The sequence below is a fragment of the Carex rostrata genome, chromosome 6 (genome assembly GCF_964058835.1).
Source record: "Carex rostrata chromosome 6, lpCarRost1.2, whole genome shotgun sequence".
Classification (NCBI taxonomy): Eukaryota; Viridiplantae; Streptophyta; class Magnoliopsida; order Poales; family Cyperaceae; genus Carex; species Carex rostrata.
This window is the reverse complement of record NC_135923.1, coordinates 4,416,575-4,436,785: the sequence shown is the minus strand read 5'-3', so window position 1 is coordinate 4,436,785 and position 20,211 is coordinate 4,416,575. Positions and strand designations below refer to the sequence as shown.

General features: G+C 32.8%; 2 protein-coding genes across 2 annotated transcripts; both read right to left on the bottom strand.

Annotated features, from left to right (window-relative positions):
* Positions 1 to 6,222: 6,222 nt before the first annotated feature.
* On the bottom strand, positions 6,223 to 6,699 carry LOC144555301 (RING-H2 finger protein ATL64-like). Its single transcript, XM_078303587.1, has one exon. The coding sequence runs from the start codon at positions 6,697 to 6,699 to the stop codon at positions 6,223 to 6,225; it is 477 nt and encodes a 158-aa protein (XP_078159713.1).
* Positions 6,700 to 16,595: 9,896 nt separating this feature from the next.
* LOC144555700 (GATA transcription factor-like protein) lies at positions 16,596 to 17,810 on the bottom strand. Its single transcript, XM_078304102.1, has 2 exons — positions 17,328 to 17,810; positions 16,596 to 16,970 (listed from the first exon to the last, which is right to left on the bottom strand). The coding sequence occupies exons 1-2, from the start codon at positions 17,738 to 17,740 to the stop codon at positions 16,670 to 16,672; spliced, it is 714 nt and encodes a 237-aa protein (XP_078160228.1). The 5' UTR covers positions 17,741 to 17,810; the 3' UTR covers positions 16,596 to 16,669.
* Between the last annotated feature and the right edge of the window lie 2,401 nt (positions 17,811 to 20,211).

The window sequence follows — 20,211 nt, the reverse complement described above, 5'->3', positions numbered from 1 at the left end:
TGTCCGGTTAACCATTAACCGGACCGAGGAGTTGCCACGCGTCGAAGCCCCATGCTGCATGCCCCCCCACGCGGAAAAAAAAAAATAATCTTTCCGGTTACCAGGTAACCGGACCAATGAAATATTTCCGGGTAGGAGTTAACCGGACCCAATATTTACGGTTAACGGCTAACCGGTTAATTTTCACGGGTCTGGGAAGCGGGTTACCGGAAATTTGGATTTTGTTCGGTTACCCGTTAACCGGGTTGGGTACATTTGTAATTTGATCCATTTAATGGGTATATTACGAAATTTGATATTAATTGTGGATATTTATAAAAAAATCGGCAAAAGATTCCACTGAAAAAACGCATTGAAATGTTGGATCAAATTATAATAACAATGTGAGTCGCAAATGTCACCCACTCCGGGACTAAGCGAGGTATAACCTCTTAAATTAATTACCTTAATTAGGCTGTACCACTGCTGGAAAATATGGAATCAGGATCGGTTATATACGCATATCAGTATCGGAATACAACCGATCCTGATGAAGGCGATACTGATACTATCAGGATCGGTTGTTGAAACAACCGATTCTGATAATAACTATCAGGAACGGTTGTTTATAAACAACCGATCCTGATACTATTTTTTTTTTCAAATTTGGTTCTGCAAAAAAAAAAAAAAAAAAAAAAAAAATAGTATCAGGAACGGTTGTTTATAAACAACCGTTCCTGATACTATTTTTTTTTTTTTTTTTTTTTTTTTTTGCAAAACCAAATTTGAAAAAAAAAAAAAAATAGTATCAGGATCGGTTGTTTATAAACAACCGTTCCTGATACTATTTTTTTTTTTCACAAATTAGATAACAGAGAATTAAGACTCCTGATAATAATTATATTTCATAAAACCAGCAGTACAACTCAATTATTGCGTGAATTCCCGCTGTCACGTATATAAATTAAAATACTGTTACCACTTACCAGAAAACACATTGCTATGCAAAACCAAAAAAAAAAAAACCAGAAAACACCCTTTCCTCCCTCCAAAAACTCCAAATAATTACCTCGAAAAATTAGATTGGACCAGATCTATCTTGTATTTGTGTTTTGTCAATTAAACAATCTAAGAACATTGATGATACATTAATTCACAATAAAGACAATGCAAAACAGTAAAGAAAAACAAACAACTAACCTTTTTTCTAGGGAGATACGAGAGGGATTTGAGAGGATTTGAGAGGGAGATACGGAGACCGAGAGAGACGCTAAGTTGAAAAACAAACAACTCCCCAACATAGGTTGAAAATGAGAGGATTTGAGAGGGAGATACGGAGACCGAGAGAGACGCTAAGTTGAAAATGAGAGGCGCGAAATGAAAATAAGAAGAACCCTAAGCAGGTTATATAGGGAGTTATCATCAGGATCGGTTGTTTATAAACAACCGTTCCTAATACTATTTTTTTTTTTTTTTTTTGTTGCAGAACCAAATTTGAAAAAAAAAAAAATAGTATCAGGATCGGTTGTTTATAAACAACCGATCCTGATACTTTTTTTTTTTTTTTTTGCAGAACCATCTTTGAAAAAAAAAATAGTATCAGGATCGGTTCTTAGCTAGGCACCGATCCTAATTATCAAGTATTAGGATCGGTTCTTAGCTAGGAACCGATCCTGATACTTTACAATTAGGATCGGTTCTTAGCTTAGAACTGATCCTGATAGTATCTGCATCGGTTCTAAGCTTAGAACCGATCCTGATAGTGCATGTGCTGTACTTTCATTAGTTTTTAGTATCGGTTTTAGTAATAGAACCGATCCAGATAGGTATTAGTATCGGTTGGTTCGTACACCCGATCCAGATAAGCCGATCCTGATTCCTGTTTTTCCACTAGTGTGTGCTCCAGAGAGGATGGAAACTCCTTTATTAAAAGGAAGGAACGGGAAAAGGGGAAGAGGAGAGGAACTGTCGAACTGACGAAGGTAATCAGAGAGGAAAGGAGAATCCCTTTCTCTTTGCACTGCATTTGTGGAGCACAACCTTAATATATCCTTAAGCACATGGTACTTTCTTTCCTCCTCCTTTTTATTATCTCTGCCTATTAATTATGATTCTCATGATGTTCTTGATGACTGGGAGGCGGTCAGATGGCCCGATGACTGGTCGGGGACGTCCGGTCCTTATCAATATTCGTGCACATTTGATCCACATATATCTTAAAGTAATTTGCACAGATCTTCAAATGCTGGATGACTCTGACCCAGGTATCAGATCAAATTTGATCTGGTTAACATCAGACCGCCTCTGATTCCACGACTAACAAAATATAAAAAAAAGGAAGACAAATCATTACAGGGACGGTACATAGATTATATACACTATTAAAGAACAAGATGTGTACCGGTCTAATTGATGCTCAATCGGTACACACATATATGTATACTATCTTTGAATGTAGTTCTTACAAACACACTTCAAAAACAGGATGTGCACCGGTACAATCGGTGGATTAATAGGCTCAGTTTCTCTCCATGCAATTGACAATTTATATAAATACATTCAAACAATATGTAGACAATTTATATTACCAACGTCTCACCAACTACTTTTTATCAAACAAGCTACTCAAAAGGGAGAAGCATCAAACCATATGTAGATCTCAAATGCCAGTGGTACCGAAACCACCCAGCATGACAACCGCAAAGTAGACCTAAACCACCAGTGGTACCGAAACCACTTAGCATGAAAACCGCAAAGGAGACCTAAACTGCCAGTGGTACCGAACTCACTCAGCATGAAACAATACAAATAATTAATAAATGTTTCCCAATTTGATGGCTGCACAAATTCAAACTTCTTTATGCAGCCATCTGTACCTTTTGATTGACACAAGGCTCTCGGAGGATATCAGCATGGCAAACTGGACACGTGGAACGGTACCTAAACCACAAACCAATGCACTCTTTATGAAATGCATGACCGCATGCCGGCAAAAGCCGACCGTTACTGCTGTCCCCGATTTCTGCCAGACAAACAGAACAATCTCTTAACTCTGTTGTATCTGTCGGCAGTGGAGCAAAAATGGGCAATGATGATAGCTCCATAGCAGCTTGGCTCGCCATCTGACATTCGACATCTATAACAGAAGTATCACGGTTGGTGCTGCTCATGTCATTTGTGTCCCTCTGTTGCTTTTTGTGTTGCCAAAGGAGAAGGAAGAAGATGGTTAAGAGGATTAGTATCACTGAAGAAGCTACGACCAAAGAGAGTTCACGCCCGTGCAGCTCAGATGCGGGTGGACTGGTTTTGTAATAAGGATCTGTGTCATTTGGGTTCGACATGTTATTAAGAGATGGAGAGTCGATTAGGGAGAGTACAGGTTTTAAGCAGAGATTTGACTTTAATTTACATGCTTTTATATATTTTCCAAACCATTCCTCAACCTCTGGTTCATGATAACTGCTAAAGAATCCAATGTGAAATTTTTTAAGACTTCATCTAATGATTTATTGTATAATAACTCTTAAATTATTTAATACTCTATCCGAAGGTTTTCATCAAGTTTGACTTCTATAAAAAAGTTTAATTTAATGATGGTACCGTACAAATTGATTCCAATCATGCTATTATCTACTGAACTGTACATTTTAATGTCTTATCTTGTACTTTTTAACGACATGTTGCCATATTTTTATTGTTTTTGCACTAACTAGATGCATTTTATAACAATTTTGAATTTTTGAAAATTTATATATATATCCTACAAACATTAAATATTAATATCACATTTCGCGGCTCGTATTGTCTATTCATACTTGAACTTGACAGCAATGGCGAAAGAACCTGGAATCCTGGATGTATTGATGGTGTATTATACAATTAATTATATTAGATCTGTTTATATTTTATTTGCTTGTACTACTTTTTAAATATTGTATATGCTTTCAGCATGATGTTTGGAGATATCGAATCGACCGATACTGGCCTTCAAGTTGCTATCAACTGTTGGTAGGGTTCTGAATTGACCAAGGAGGTAAATCTTTTTTTCATGTTTTTTTATTTTCCATTTCTACCTTTTTTTTTTTATAGAGAAAACGGAGGCGGGGGTTACAACAAGAGGATGATTCGCTCAATGTCAGTATTAGATGCGAGGCCTAGTCGAATAAGTATAGTGAATATGTTCAAACTACTGCTATACACTATAGCAAAATAATATTGATTTTAGGATAATTAATTTAATGAGGTCGTATAATCTCCCTCTTGGAAGGATAAAGCATGTGATTTGATAAAACCTCCTGTACTGTTTTGAGAAGTACTTGTTCAATTGCACTTGACTCGGATCCTTGAATTAGAATACGGTACCAAACCGAGTCAACAGCGATCTTATTGGAAATAAGGAATGATTGTATTGAGAAACCGCAGATTTTGCAAACCATTGATCAATCCTTTACTCAGCAAGACGAGCAACTGACTTAAAATGATATTGATATATTGTTTCCTTCATCAGTCATTGCTTTCTCTCCTGTTCGTTTTTAATTTAATTATACAATCAAGATTTCATGAATATTTTGCTTTCTCTCCTGTTCGTTTCTAAACTGACAACATGTTGGTCGGTGTGTTAACATGAATTCGGAACCCATGAAGTAAGTCAATTTTTGAGTTTTGATCCAGACCATCCAAAATGCTCTAACACGAATCTTAAAGGGCCCAGACCCTTCAAATAATACTGGCCCCTGCGCTATCCCCGAATAGGCACTGTACATGTCTAAACTCAAAAATTGGGTTACTTTAGGGGATCCGGACCCGTGTTAACATGATGCTCAAAATACTGGCAATCTCCAAAAATGTGATCCATGCACCATGGCACAAATAGCAAATACTCGAGATACATTAGTCTCTGCTATCTCTACATATTATCAATGGTTATTATTTTGTTTTATACCCTTGCCCATTCCTTCTCTTCCTCCTTTTTTCTTGAAAAGAAAGAGCACCCGCTCATTTTAAGGTTTTTTTTTTTTTATGAAACCATGAAGAAGTTATAATAAAAGGCACATGGGCAAGCACATGTACATGTTTTCATACTAAAATAAACCTCTTTATCATTGATGTCCTCCTTAAATTCGTCCCCAAATTTGCCGATTTTAGTTGCCTCGTAACTGGTCGATTGATTTTGGACGATTAGATCCTATAAGATATCTTTTCTAGCCGTGGCCTAAATTTCTCTGGCAGAGAAATTTCATCTTTTTTGACCAATTTAAATGGGTCTTTCAAATATTATCTCTGCCAAGTAGTTATGAGTTAGAACAAAAAAATACAAATAAAATATAAAAAGGGGATGGCAAATCATTAGAAGCAGGAAGGTATATAGATTATATATACTATTAAAGAACAATGTGTACCAGTACAATTAATGCACAATCGATTACAAACACATACACTTCAAAACAGGATGTGCACCGGTACAATCGGTGGATATATGGGCTCAGTTTTTCTCCATGTAATAGCTGTTTCAGTAAATTACATTCAAAGAATATGCAGACAATTAATTTATGAGGAGAGTTCAAATGCCTCCATTTTTTGTGCCTCCATCATGCCTCTATTTTTTAAAACTTTAATAACTCAAAATTTAAAACTTAAAAGTCAAAATAAAACCGTTAGATGTGATCTATATTATTTTCTCTATGTGTTCATAAAAAATTATCACATTTCAATTTTGTTTTTATGTAAATCAATAAGTTCAAAAATCAACGTCTAAAAATCATCCACATTAGTGCATTTTTTACAAGCTCTTGATGACAATCAAAATAAAATTGAAATGCCATAATTTTTTGCACGTGCATAAATAAAATGATGTATATCATATCCAACGGTTTTATTTTAACTTTTAAGTTTTAAATTTTAAATTATTAAAGTTTTAAAAAATGGAGGCATTTGAACCCTCTTCTTAATTTATATACTAATTTATATACCATCAAAATCTCACCAATTACTTTTTATCAAACAAGCAACTCAAAAGAGAGAAGCATAAAACCATAATGTAGACCTAAAATGCTGGCGGTACCAAAACCACTCAGCATGAAAACCATAAAGTAGACCTAAATTTCGAGTGGTACCGAAGCCACTCAGCAATAAATTTATACATCTAAGCCAATAATCAACATCAACTTACATTAAAGAAAAGTTTATGAATAATTAATGAATGTTTTGCAATTTGCAATTGACAGCTGCACAATTCAAACTTCTTCAGGCTGTACTTTTTTTATCGACACCAGGCTCTCTCAGTATATCAGCACGGCAAACTGGACATGTGGAACGGTACCTAAACCATAAATCAATGCACTCTTTATGAAATGCATGACCGCATGCCGGCAAAAGCCGACCGTTACTGCTCTCCCCAATTTCCGCAAGACAAACAGAACAATCTCTTAATCCTGTTGTATCTGTCGGCAATGGAGCAAAAACGGGCAATGACGGTAGCTCCATAGCAGCTTGGCTCGCCATCTGACATCTGACATCCATAACAAAAATATCACGGTTGGTGCTGTTCATGCCATTCATGCCCCTCTGTTGTTTTTGGTGTTGCCAAAGGAGAATGAAGAAGAATATTAAGAGGAATAGTATCACCGACAAAGCCACGATCAAAGAGAGCCCACGTCCGTGCAGCTCGGATGCGTGTTTAGTTGTTTCATTATAAGGATTCATGTCGTTAGGGTTCGACATATTTGTGTTTAGAGATGGAGATTAGAAGCTATGATATGGCAAGGGAGGGTACAGGTTTTAGTAGAAATTTGACTTTAATTTACATGCTTTTATAGATTTTCCAAACCATTCCTTAATCTCTGTTTCATGATAACTAAGACACCTCAGTTGTTGTAAATTAATGATACTAAACAGCGCATGAGAAATTATTTAAGACTTCATCTAATGATTTATTGTAAAATAATTCTTAAATTATTTAATTCTTTATCGGAAGGTGTACTAAGATGCACTAAACGTGCTGTATGGTTTTCTATAAGTTTGACTTCATTAAAAAAAATGTCGGTATAAATTTTTAGAATATTCTTAGAAATTAATTAAAATAAATCAAATTGAAATAGAGTTACCCGGATTGTGTACGAAACACTTTCCTTAAGCGTATTCCGTCTTATCGTGCAAGATGGAACCGCAACCAAGATAATCCGGGGTTGTTGCTCTTTAGGCACGCCATGGAAGCAATTGACGATAACTCCGCAATATCCAGCATAGATCAGAATTTGATTAATTGGGATAAAATATAAATGGAGGATAAATCAAAGAACACTTTTTGTGGGAGCTAATCAAAGAAACATATTTGGTTTCTTATTTGTTTTATTTCCCGGATTCTCTTTCAACTGAGAGAAGAGATGCACTATTTATAATGTTCAAACATTAGCAATTGATCCGCTGATTAATTGTCTTAAAGAAAGATTAATAGAGAGATTAATGAGATACAAAGGTGGCTCTGTACTGTAACGCCTTTTTGGTTTAATGGCTTTTATAACCATTCAGAGAAAACAAACGGAATTGAAATAATTACATATGAAATTTAAATTTGAACCCTTAAGTTTGGAAATATTACAAATATATATTTTAATCAAATATAAAATATTGAGTTGGAATTTTGAGTTTTCAAATAAAGTTCCAACAATCCCCCACAAAACTCAAAATTTAAGAATATCAAACGGAAGATTATATAGAAACAAATTGCTGAATATTTATATTGTGCATCGATGAATTAGTTTAAAAACTTTGAACTTCATCTAGTATCGATAGCTTTAATTTGGAGAAAACAGAGTGAACTATGTCTTGAACTCGTTCCTTTTATCCAAAATTCAACCACCATACACACAATATGGAGCTTCTCATCGCAGTATGCGCATTAATGGCCTTACGCAAGTCTTGGATTTTCATGAGAGTCTTAAAGGCTTACCCATGCCTCGTACTACGGCCGTATACATACACTCTCATATAGGTGAGTCACCTACCAAGGATATGTGTAGATTCATATCCTACGAAAATTACCGCCTCGGTACTCATTAAGAGCTAATATACTCATCCTACCATCTACATAGAGCACACTCACCATAGGGATGGGGTTTGGAGTCAATGCTCCTTAAAAGTATGCGCTCTTTTGATCAACTTATCAGCTTGTTATTACTCATTGAATCTCTATCAAGGGATCGCCTATCAGATATTGGGTTGCCACCGCAAGAAGACCTATTAGGGCTAAACCCATCCCCCTCGATGAAATTATTAGGACTTTAATTTTAGTCCATTATATATATAATTTTTATGTCGATCAATCATCATTCATTAATTGAGCTTGTAAGTAGTTTCTTTTACCTGTCAAGAAACTTGCAAAACAATATCCTTCGAATAATTGTAATTAGCAATAAACTTCACATAATTATTTCAATAATAACATGAGATAATTAACCACATCATAGTGAAACAAAGTTTTAATCACAAATATAATATCATTATGCATGCTTAATACCATAATATACATTAAATGTAGATTCAGTTTAATATTTCAATGTTTAAACCCCCACACATTTTCTGCTATATATACAAGGAAATTATTAAACCTCAATTATGCAAGATCAACTGCTATATGAGATAATTATAGTACAATCTCATTGAATTTTCAAAATATAATATCTAACCAAATTATATATTTGGTCATCATGATCAACTAAATGAGTATTTTATTTATTTATTTATTTCATATTCTCATATTTTGTTTTCCTTTATCAAATTTATCATTATGTCTCATAAGATTGAGAACATATATTTAATATTCATGTATATTTATGTCATGTATATTTAACAAAATTACATAGGGTTTTATAATATTTCTACATATATTTTAACCCCCACAATTTCACTGTATATATGATAACAGAAATATCTTTCTATGAAATAATAATAATAATAATAATAATAATAATAATAATAATAATAATAATAATTATTATTATTATTATTATTATTATTATTATTATTTTTAACATTCATTCATATTTGACCTAAATGTATCGATTCCAACTTTGATGAATTTAGTATTATATTTCTTAACAACAATATTCTTCATCAAATGCTTCACTGTTTATTTTTATTCGAATCATTAAGGAGATAATCAAGATGGTTAATAAAAGATTAAAAGATCATTCAGGAAATAATGAATGCTTATAATAGCAATGGCATTCATTCCAGTTTCTCAGGCATAATATTAATTAGATTTTTTTTGCTTTCGGTTATAAAATATCAGAGTTAATGATCATGATCCAATGATCAAGTTTAATATTTTCTTTATTCATTTTTCTCCCCGATAATTAAAGAGATAATCAAGGAGGTTAATCAATGATTTACAATTACAAAATCAGTTATAAGATAATTAGTTAGCCTTTCAGTTTTGTTGACTGTAATAATTAATTATATTATTCAATTATAATAATTAATTACATCATTCGGTTATATATAAGACTAAGTGATTATGCAGCAATTAAGGGTCAACATTAATGTTATGGTAATTTCCACCGATGACCCTAGACATTTATTTGTCAGTGACCCTCAATTTATTTTATATTACAAATAAGTCCATTATTAAATATTTACCATAATTGTATTCTTCTTTTTCAGAAAAATAAACTGAAAATCTAATTGCTTGATTTACAATTAATACAATCAGATTTCAATTTATTTAAATCATATTTAGATAGTAAGACATTTATAATGTCCAGTAAGAAATAAGATTTTAATTGAGGTTATTATGAATTGAGGTCAAATAATAAGATCAAATTAAGGGAAAGTTTTTATTTTCTATCTTGGAATACCAAATAAGAAAAAATGACAAATAAATTAAGTCTCTTCAATTAATTTTCTTCAACGGTAAAGATTGAAGAAACATAATATATGAAAATATAGTAAATGTTTTAAATTATATTTATCAAATTCTGCATTTATAGATCAACGATTAATTACATAAGCATCGTTATTATCTAAATTATAAAGTATAAATAAAATGAAACTTACAGATAATTATTTATCATATCATCATAATTTTATGATTTTTTTTTACTAAATCCAGAGATCTATGATTTACGACTTTCAATGTTGAACATAATTAATTGTTGCTCTTTATTCTACATAGTTTCTTAATTACTCTAATAATTTATTTTACTACTCTCATACCAAAACAGAGAAAAACCTTTATGCGTCTCTTCAATAATTAAATTAAAATATAATCAAATTTAATTTCAGAAAATCAAAATGATAATCTCAATGATTACTATCCGAATTACGGATATAGGCTTAAGATTGTTGGTATAAATTTTTAGAATATTCGGATAGTTAGAAATTAATTAAAATAAATCAAATTGAAATAGAGTTACCCGGATCGTGTACGAAACACTTTCCTTAAGCGTATTCCGTCTCATCGTGCAAGATAGAACCGCAACCAAGATAATCCGGGGTTGTTGCTCCTTAGGCACGCCATGGAAGCAACTGACGATAACTCCGCAATATCCAGCATAGATCAGAATTTGATTAATTGGGATAAAATATAAATGGAGGATAAATCAAAGAACACTTTTTGTGGGAGCTAATCAAAGAAACATATTTGGTTTCTTATTTGTTTTATTACCCGGATTCTCTTTCAACTGAGAGAAGAGATGCACCATTTATGTTCAAACATTAGCAATTGATCTGCTGATTAATTGTCTTAAAGAAAGATTAATAGATAGATTAATGAGATACAAAGGCGGCTCTGTACTGTAACGCCTTTTTGGTTTAATGGCTTTTATAACCATTCAGAGAAAACAAACGGAATTGAAATAATTACATATGAAATTTAAATTTGAACCCTCAAGTTTGAAAATATTACAAATATATATTTTAATCAAATATAAAATATTGAGTTGGAATTTTGAGTTTTCAAATAAAGTTCCAACAAAAAATATTAATTTAATATTGGCACCGTACAAATTGATATTCCAATCATGCTATTATGGAAATAAATCTGCTGTTATTCTAAGGGAATAACATGAATCTGTTATTCTGATTCCAACATTCAAATTTTTCAATGCGCAAATCTCAACGAAGGAACTTTTTTCATGCCTGAATCTCAATGAAGATCAACAATTGAGATCGGAGTAACAGGAACTTGTTATTCCTTTTGAATAACAGCATATTTATTTCCTGCTATCATCTATTGAACTGCACATTATAATGTTATATGAGTTAGGCTGGGGTGCTATGAATAGCATAGTGGCCTCTATGTTACGGTTCAATATTTGAGTTTTCAAAATCCAAACGGTCGATCCGAACCGTTCATCTTATTCTCCATATTAATATATGCTTGGAGACCAAATTTTACATTTTTCTGAATTTTTTTTACTATTTATTAAGTATTTTACAAAATTGTTGATCCAACGGTGGCTGCACAAAACAGTAAAACCGTTGGATTAGCGATTTTCAAAGTGACTTAATAAATAGTAAAAAAATTCAGAAAATTATAAAATTTGGTCTCCAAGCAGATATTAATATGGAGAATAAGATGAACGGTTCGGATCGACCGTTTGGATTTTGAAAACTCGAATATTGAGCCGTAGCATAGAGGCCACTATGCTATCCATAGCACCCCAGCCTAACTCATGTTATATATACATAAGTTTTTTTAATGTTTTTGCACCAACTCGATTCATTTTATAACAATTTTTATTTTTGAAAATCTATTTATATCTTCGAATTTGTGTTTGAATGTACAATAATCGGGAAGAGCTTATTCATCAAATCTTGGAACACATGACCATGGCACATCCATGCCAGAGATGTTTATTATTGTCTACACAAGTTCTTGCTTTATTGGAGGTAGGGGTGTCAATGGCATCCTTTTATCTGTTTACCCGATTCGTATTGTATCTGAAAACACGGGTATTTTTTTTTCGTTAGTTTATCAGGTACGGATAATAATTTTTTTCCGTTATCTTACCAATTTTCATATAAGATAATTTTTAAAAACAAAATTATATATATAGATATATATTTGTATGAAGATGATACATGATAAAATAAAGTTTTGTATATTATTAAATTTTCATAATACAAATTAGTTGTATTAATTATTAGTTTTTTCTTGTTTTGAAAAATATTTTATCGAAAGCATAAATCAAAATGTCAATGACATTTTTTTATTCATTCACCCGATCCGTGCTGTATTCGAAAAAATGGTTAAGGATAAAGATTTTTTTTCGTTATCATAATGGATACGAGTATGAAAATATCTCCACCCGACCCGTATCGTACCCGTTCACACCCCTAATTGGAGGCCTTATTCTAAATTTAACAATTATGAAAATTCAGAGAGATCCTCAAATCTCAATCAATCGAGTGCACAACAGTATGACGGTGTTCATGTAATGTTTTATGAGGGGCATGTGAAATTATGCACCTCAGTTCTCGGAGATCGATTAGCATTATGAAGGGAATGTGATATGATGGAAAGCCCGAGTTTTTTAAAAGTACTCATTTTCATAAATATTTTGTTAAAAATAACTATAGTTCAGCTGAAATTATAAAAATACCTAAACTGTGAATTTTTTCAACAGCCCGAAATTTTAACTCCGGACCGTGAAAAAAAATTCACGGTTTGACTTTTTTTTTTATATATAATGTGTATAATATATGTATATGTATATGGAGTAGAACTAGGGTGTTATTACGCTCACCAAAGTGTTTTGTGAGCTTAACTCCAAAACCCATCAAATCGATTTCAAATGACGAATCCGAACCGTTGAAATCCGCCTACCTTACGAGTGATGCGTCTACATGTGAAAATTTTAAACATTCGAATTAATTTAGTATAAAATCAAGCGGTTAAAAAACGTTCAAAATTTGATGCACTAAAATTAATTTATTAACCTTCTAATTTTGACCGATTGACTTTATACTAAATTAATTCGAATGTTTAAAATTTTCACATGTATACGCATCACTCGTAAGGTAGGCTGGTTCCAACGGTTCAGATTCATAATTTGAAATCAATTTGATGGGTTTGGAGTTAAGGTCACCAAACACTTTGGTGAGCTTAAGAACACCCTAGTTCTACTCATGTATATGTATATCTATATGTATATATAATATATGTATAATATAATATAATATAATATATTATAATATATGTATATGTATATGTATATGTATATGTATATAAGCAAAACTAGGGTGTGATGTGCTCACCAAGATGGATTTGTGAGCACGCCTCCAAAAGACTATCGGATTGATTTCGAACTACGAATCTAAACCGTTGAAATCCAAGTGCTTCGTGAGTGATGTACGTGCATGTAACTTTTTTAAAGTTTCGAATTCATTTAGTACATGATCAAGCGGTCAAAAAAATGATGAAAAATTAATAAATAAAACAATTAAAAAGTTATAAAATTTTTATTGTTTTGACCTCTTGACCATGTACTAAATGAATTCGAAACTTTAAAAATTTTACATGCAAATACATCACTCATGAAGTACTTGAATTTCAACGGTTTAGATTCGTAGTTCAAAGTCAATCCGATAGTCTTTTGGAGGTGTGCTCACCAATCCCTCTTGGTGAGCACATCACACCCTAGTTTTGCTCTATGTATATATGTATAATATATGTATATGTATATCAAATTTGACCTTTGCTGGTAAATCAGCAAGTCTGAACTGATACAGGGACCAAATTGCAAAAGTGATTACACCATCATGTAGAATATTAAAAAATACACATAATTGACACAAATTTCAATTTATTTGGATTTTTTACAGTTAGTTATAAATTTTCAAAGTTCAGCTTTCGAAAAAACTTTAAACAACCATAATTTTGGCTAGAAAAGTTGGATTTGCGCGTATGACCACTTTTCAGAAAGGGAGGGGCGAGACGGATTTGAATATTGCCCCAGGGGTCACCCGCAGGCTTTCGAAGCATCAGAATTTTAAAAAAAATATCGTTTAGTGCCTCAAAAATTTAGTTTAAGTTTTTGTTCAACGTTTTTGCCTCAAAAACGACAGTATTTTGTTTATAAACGTCGTTTGGGTTTTATTTTATTTTTATAAACTCATTTTTTTATAATATATAATATAATATATGGAGCAAACTAGGGTGTGATGTGCTCACCAAGAGGGATTGCTGAGCACACCTCCAAAAGATTATCGGATTGACTTTAAACTACGAATCTAAATCGTTAAAATCCAATTACTTCATGAGTGATGTACGTGCATGTAAATTTTTTAAAGTTTTGAATTCATTTAGTACATGGTCAAGTGGTCAAAATAATAAAATTTTTATAAGTTAACTTTTTAATTGTTTTATGTATTAATTTTTCATTATTTTTTTAACCGCTTGACCATGTACTAAATGAATTCAAAACTGTAAAAAATTTACATGCACGTACATCACTCATGAAGTACTTGGATTTCAACGGTTTAGATTCGTAGTTCGAAGTAAATCCGATAATCTTTTGGAGGTGTGCTCACCAATCCCTCTTGGTGAGCACATCACACCCTACTTTTGCTCTAATATATGTATATATAATATATAATATAATATATGTATATATAATATGAGGAGGGATCCAATTACATCATTTTTTGGTGACACCGAATTACACTCTCCAGTTTCAAAGTTTTCAAATTCCAAATAGTCGATCCAAGCCATTCAACATAATGGATATGTTAAAATGTACTTGCAGATCAAATTTTACATTTTTTTTGGATTTTTTTACTATTTATTAAGTATTTAACAAAATCGCTATATTCAAATTGTTGAATTTTTGTACCCATCTTAATAAATAGTAAAAAAATTCAGAAAAACGTAAAATTTGATTTGTAAGCACACTTTAACATATCCATCGAGTTGAACGACTTGGATCGACTGTTTGAACTTTGTAAACATATGGTGCAATTTGGTGTCACCAAAACAGGGTGTAATTGAGTCCCTCCTCATATAATATATATGTATATACATATACATATATTATATTATATTATATTATATATACATATACATATATTATTAAAAAATAGTTTATAAAAAAAAACCAAACCGTGAATTTTTATAATTTCAGCTGAACCATGGTTATTTTTAATAAAATATTTATGAAAATTGATATTTTTAAAAAACTCGGATGTAAAGCTTTCCAGTGAAGAATTTAAAAGTCAATTGGTTGCTTGAAGTCAATGGCTTTAACAAGGAAAGAACTGGTATGTAATTAATTAATGATGCTGCACTATACAATTAATTATATTATTTCTGTTTTATATTTTATTTGATTGTGCTTAATACATGTATATTAATTGTATACGCTTTCAACATGATGTTTAGAGATATCGATCGACCAGTACTGGCCTTCAAGTTGCTATCAACTGTTGGTAGTCTTCTGAATTGGCCAAGAAGGTGAATCTTTTTTTCTTTTCTTTTTATGCAGAAAAGAGGATGATTCGCTCAATTTGTGAGACCTAGTAAAATTAGTAGAGTGATGCTCGAACTACTGCTATAGATTATCGCCAAATAAATTGATTTTTAGGATGATTAATTTAATGGATGGTGTTAGCCACATGGTACAACTTCATTGAATTTTTTTACTGGCATGCTCATTTTTTTAAGCTTAGTATATAATTGATTTGGTTAGCTTCTGATGTGCTGATAGTAACTTAATTACAGTCTGTATGTTATATTGTATTGTTCAGAACAATCTCAGAAAATTTGATTCGGATTCTTGAATTAGAATAGCATAGCAAAACAAGTCAACAGCGATCCTATTGGAAGAAAGGAATGATTGCGTTGAGAAATGTAGATTTAAAAAACAGGGTTGCTTAGAATGAGCCTAATTAAGCTGTCTTAAATTTAAGAAGACCCTCTCCAGGCCGCCTAACAGGGACCCCTCAACCATTATGTTTGACGTTATTACAAATATAGTTGTAATGATTAGATATTTAAATATCATTTTAATAATATATAGTAATATATGATTGGATACTTTAAATAATTCATAGTTAAGAGTAAAATTCAATCCATCGTCGATTTAACATTTTATCCTCCATGAATACAAATAAATATTGTATTCAATACTACTTTATCTACTTATAAAATCAATACAATTAATTCTATTTTTCTTCCTTCTAATAATTAATGAGTTCAGAACTTCAGATACAATGCCGTACACATTCCACTGCATCGTCCGTTTTATCCTTGCTCGAATCTCAAAGCGGAGTACTCGCCCGTGATAGGACTTGCTAATTGAACAAGGCGGCCGTCGAAAAAGGCCTGAAGAAACGGGCTGTGAAAAAAGCGGGCCTAAAAAAGGGCCTAGCAATAAAAAAGTCGCTATCGAACAAACTTTATCAATGTTTCAAATTACTGGGCTATCCTTTAACTTCCATGGAGGCCCAATTTTATTTTAAATATTTTAGGCCCAAGCTTTGACCCTATCAAAGGATAAAAAACATTCTGTAAAATCAAGCAAGTCTTTTTCACAAAATAATTTTTACTTTGTACACCAACTGTTACCGAATATTTACCGTCTCCGTGAACAAACAAACCTTGCGTATGCTGTGCACAAGCAAACTTATCTCAATCAGCTATTATTTTTGTACAAATGGTACATACAACACCTCATAGAAACCAATGCATTCACTATGCCAATCCTCCTCTTTGGGCATCACCTTGTTGCTCTCTCATTCTAAGCATCCTCCGCAATGCCTGTGAGTGCGGCCAATCGGGGACCCCTCTGGTTGCTGCCTCTCGAAACAGCCTCTCTGCTCTTTCCAATGCGGCATCAACGGTGTCGGCGTCTTCATACGTGACCCCTCTATCCTTCTCTCCTTCAACCTCGCTCGCGCGGGCTGCACCGTCGTGTCGGCGATTTATGGGCTTCCTCGTGTCGGCGAACTCTATGTGTGATAGTGGAGATGGTTTGTGGGTTTTGTAGTATGTCCTGAAATTCATAATGCAAATTATAGAATTTTGACATCCTTGACATGAATTTACAATTGTACTCGCCAAATAGCAGTGAATTACAATAAAGTATTAAAAATATAAAATTCAACGATCAGTTTTTACCTTCTTTTAAGCAAAATTTATTAATTTGGTAAAGATTTTGGATTGCTTTCATTGGCGGTTATCATTTGTTTTGTACTTGCAAATTTTATTCATCATTCATAAATTTCTTACTTACAATTAAATTAAACTCGGCTACATTATGTGTGTGTATATATATATATATATATATATATATATATATATATACACACGCAATCCGGAGCAAGTGAACCAATTAATCATCGAATAATACCTGTCATCCTCCACCTCATGCGGATCACGCTTGGCCGAACCTGAAAACCTCCTCTTCTGCTGAAAGAGAGGTCCTTCTAAATCAGCCGACACCTCATGCGACACCAATTTTCCGGAAGGAGCAAAAGGCGGCACCTTCTCCTTCGGATCACCAGTGGTCGGCATGCTCTCAGACATTGCATGCCTGGAAAGATTGTCACTTTTTTCTTGTGCCTCTTCGGTTGCCGAAAATTTTGCGGCCATCTCCGGATAGTCATCCGATGGCGCCTCACCTGGTGGGTCCCCCGAGTGAACCTTCGGGTCACCAGCTCCCGTTGCCTGAGACAACACGGTGGCCCGGGGGATCCTTATGGGTTGGTGTACTCTGGAGATGCGAATCAGCTGGTGTGAGAGAGATTTTGATGTGGCTTGCATTGTAGATAAGATTGATTAATTGCTTGTTCGTGCTTATTATTCTGATATGTTGTATAGTTTTGCCTAGATGGTTTTTATACGAGGAAAACTGTTGCATGGCGGTACCGAAGAGTCTAGAGAAAAGTGAGCAAGGAGAGGTTGACGGGTGGAGATCGGATAGGCGGAAGAGTGACACGTGGCGAGAATGTTAAAGCTTGTACACTCTCTAGAGAGTGCGAGAATTTACGCGAGAGGTCAAAAGTTCCATGATTTTGATATTATGGGCTAATTTGGGCCTAGTAAAAAGGCTGAGATTCTCCTATGGACTTGATCTGTTTAACATAATATTGTTATAACAGATAGCCACAGTGATAATCGCTTAATTAAAAGGTCGAAAATTAAAATGTTATAAATTCAAAATAAGAAGAAGAAAAAAAAATCCGAGGTTAAGTAAATGAAATTGTTTTCTTCTAAAACCGTATGACTTAATATTTTCACGTGTTTGATTTTTTTTTTTTTTTTTTTTTATTAGCAACAAATGCGAGTCAAATTCCTCCAATTCATATTTAATAACATGTAATAAATTTTGAACCTCAACTTTTATTTATATTTAATTTAATTAGAGTTCAAACCTGTAGAATTTCTCGTACTTCAAACAGCGGGAAATATGATGAAATATTGACATCATTCCATGTAAGCTCCAACTAAACTTGCAATTTTGCGCTGGCGAAATTCTTGTCGGTGGCTAGAAAAGTGGCATCCGACAAATCTGACGCGTTGAATTGGGTAATAAATTTATGACAAGCATGAACAATTGAACAGCGGGCTCTGTATCCGCTCCAGAGCATGTGATTTTGTTTAACACCTCATGATGGGCCTATCCGCCTATGGCAAATTAAACGAATTTTTTTTATAAACCATAAATAATTAAATTATTTTTAGAGAACCAATATGATTTTTTTTTTTTTTAAAAACCATAAGGACCGTCTGGTTTCAAAATCAGTTTTTTCTCAGACCGGACGGACCGTGCGGTCTCGCTTTTTTTTCTTTTTTTTTTTAAAAACAGAAAATTTTTAAATTTTTTTTGTATTAAAATATTAGAAATATTGAATATATTTATTTGAAAATAGATGAAATACAATATAATTTGATTTATTAAAAAGACTGCAACAAATAACCCGGATCAATATTTTTCAGATCGGATTTTTCGCGGCTGTAAGAAAAATTAATATATTTCTTTATGTGTTATTAGAAAAAAAAATAAAAATGCTTAGATTCTGAGTTATTGATCCCGGTTCAAAAGTCATTTCTAGGTAATCCAGAAAATATTGTGATCCTTCTAGGACATTTAATTTATAAAAAGTTGTATCTATTTTTGAAAAAAAAAACTTTAAGTTATTTAATGATTATTATTCAAAAAGAATTCTCAAAATAGATACCACTTTTTATAAATTAAATGTCCTAGAAGGATCACAATATTTTCTGGATTATCTAGAAGTGACTTTTGAACCGGGATCAATAACTCAGAATCTAAGCATTTTTATTTTTTTTCTAATAACACATAAAGAAATATATTAATTTTTCTTACAGCCGCGAAAAATCCGATCTGAAAAATATTGATCCGGATTATTTGTTGCAGTCTTTCTAATAAATCAAATTATATTGTATTTCATATATTTTCAAATAAATATATTCAACATTTCTAATATTTTAATACAAAAAATAAAAAAAATTAATTTTTTTTCTGTTTAAAAAAAAAAAAATGAGACCGAACTGTCCATCCGGTCTGGGAAAAAACAGATTTTGAGACCGGACGGACCGTCCGGTCCTTATAGTTAAAAAAAAAAAAGTAATCATATTGATTCCTAAAAATAATTTAATTATTTATGGTTTATAAAAAAAATTCAAATTAAACACGACCAAGGATTGATCTTTTCCCTCCTCTCAGGTTCTGTTCTCACATGTCACCACTGCACTCATTTATAAATTATACAAATTCGCAGCATAAGTCAAACCAATCACCCCAGTTGTGTTTTCTCTATTGGCACTAATTATCTTTGTTGATTCGCTGTGGCAGATACACCAATGGTACTTGGTGCAGAATAGCTCTAAGGCTGTGCTTCAGACGGAGGAACGCAGAAGAAAGGAAGGAGAGAATAATTGTGTGAGAGACGCTCATTTCAAACTGGCTCTGTTTGATGATTTCTCTTGTTTCAGAGAAGAACCGGAGAGGGAGCGGAGGTAAAGGAGCACTGTTCGGAGGAAAGAAAAGCTTCACGGGGTGTTGACGAGTTCTGTCACCTCTGATTTGGAGTGTAAAATCACTATTTAAAGGTTGCCTCACCTCCGATCTCTTCCCTTCCTTTCCTTTAATAAAGAGTTTACCTCTCCGTTCTGAAGCATAGCCTAAAAGAAGAACTCGTCAGAAATTGTCAAACCTATTAGTAGTAACAAGGTTCTCAAATAATATCTTTATTATTCTTTCTCAGTAT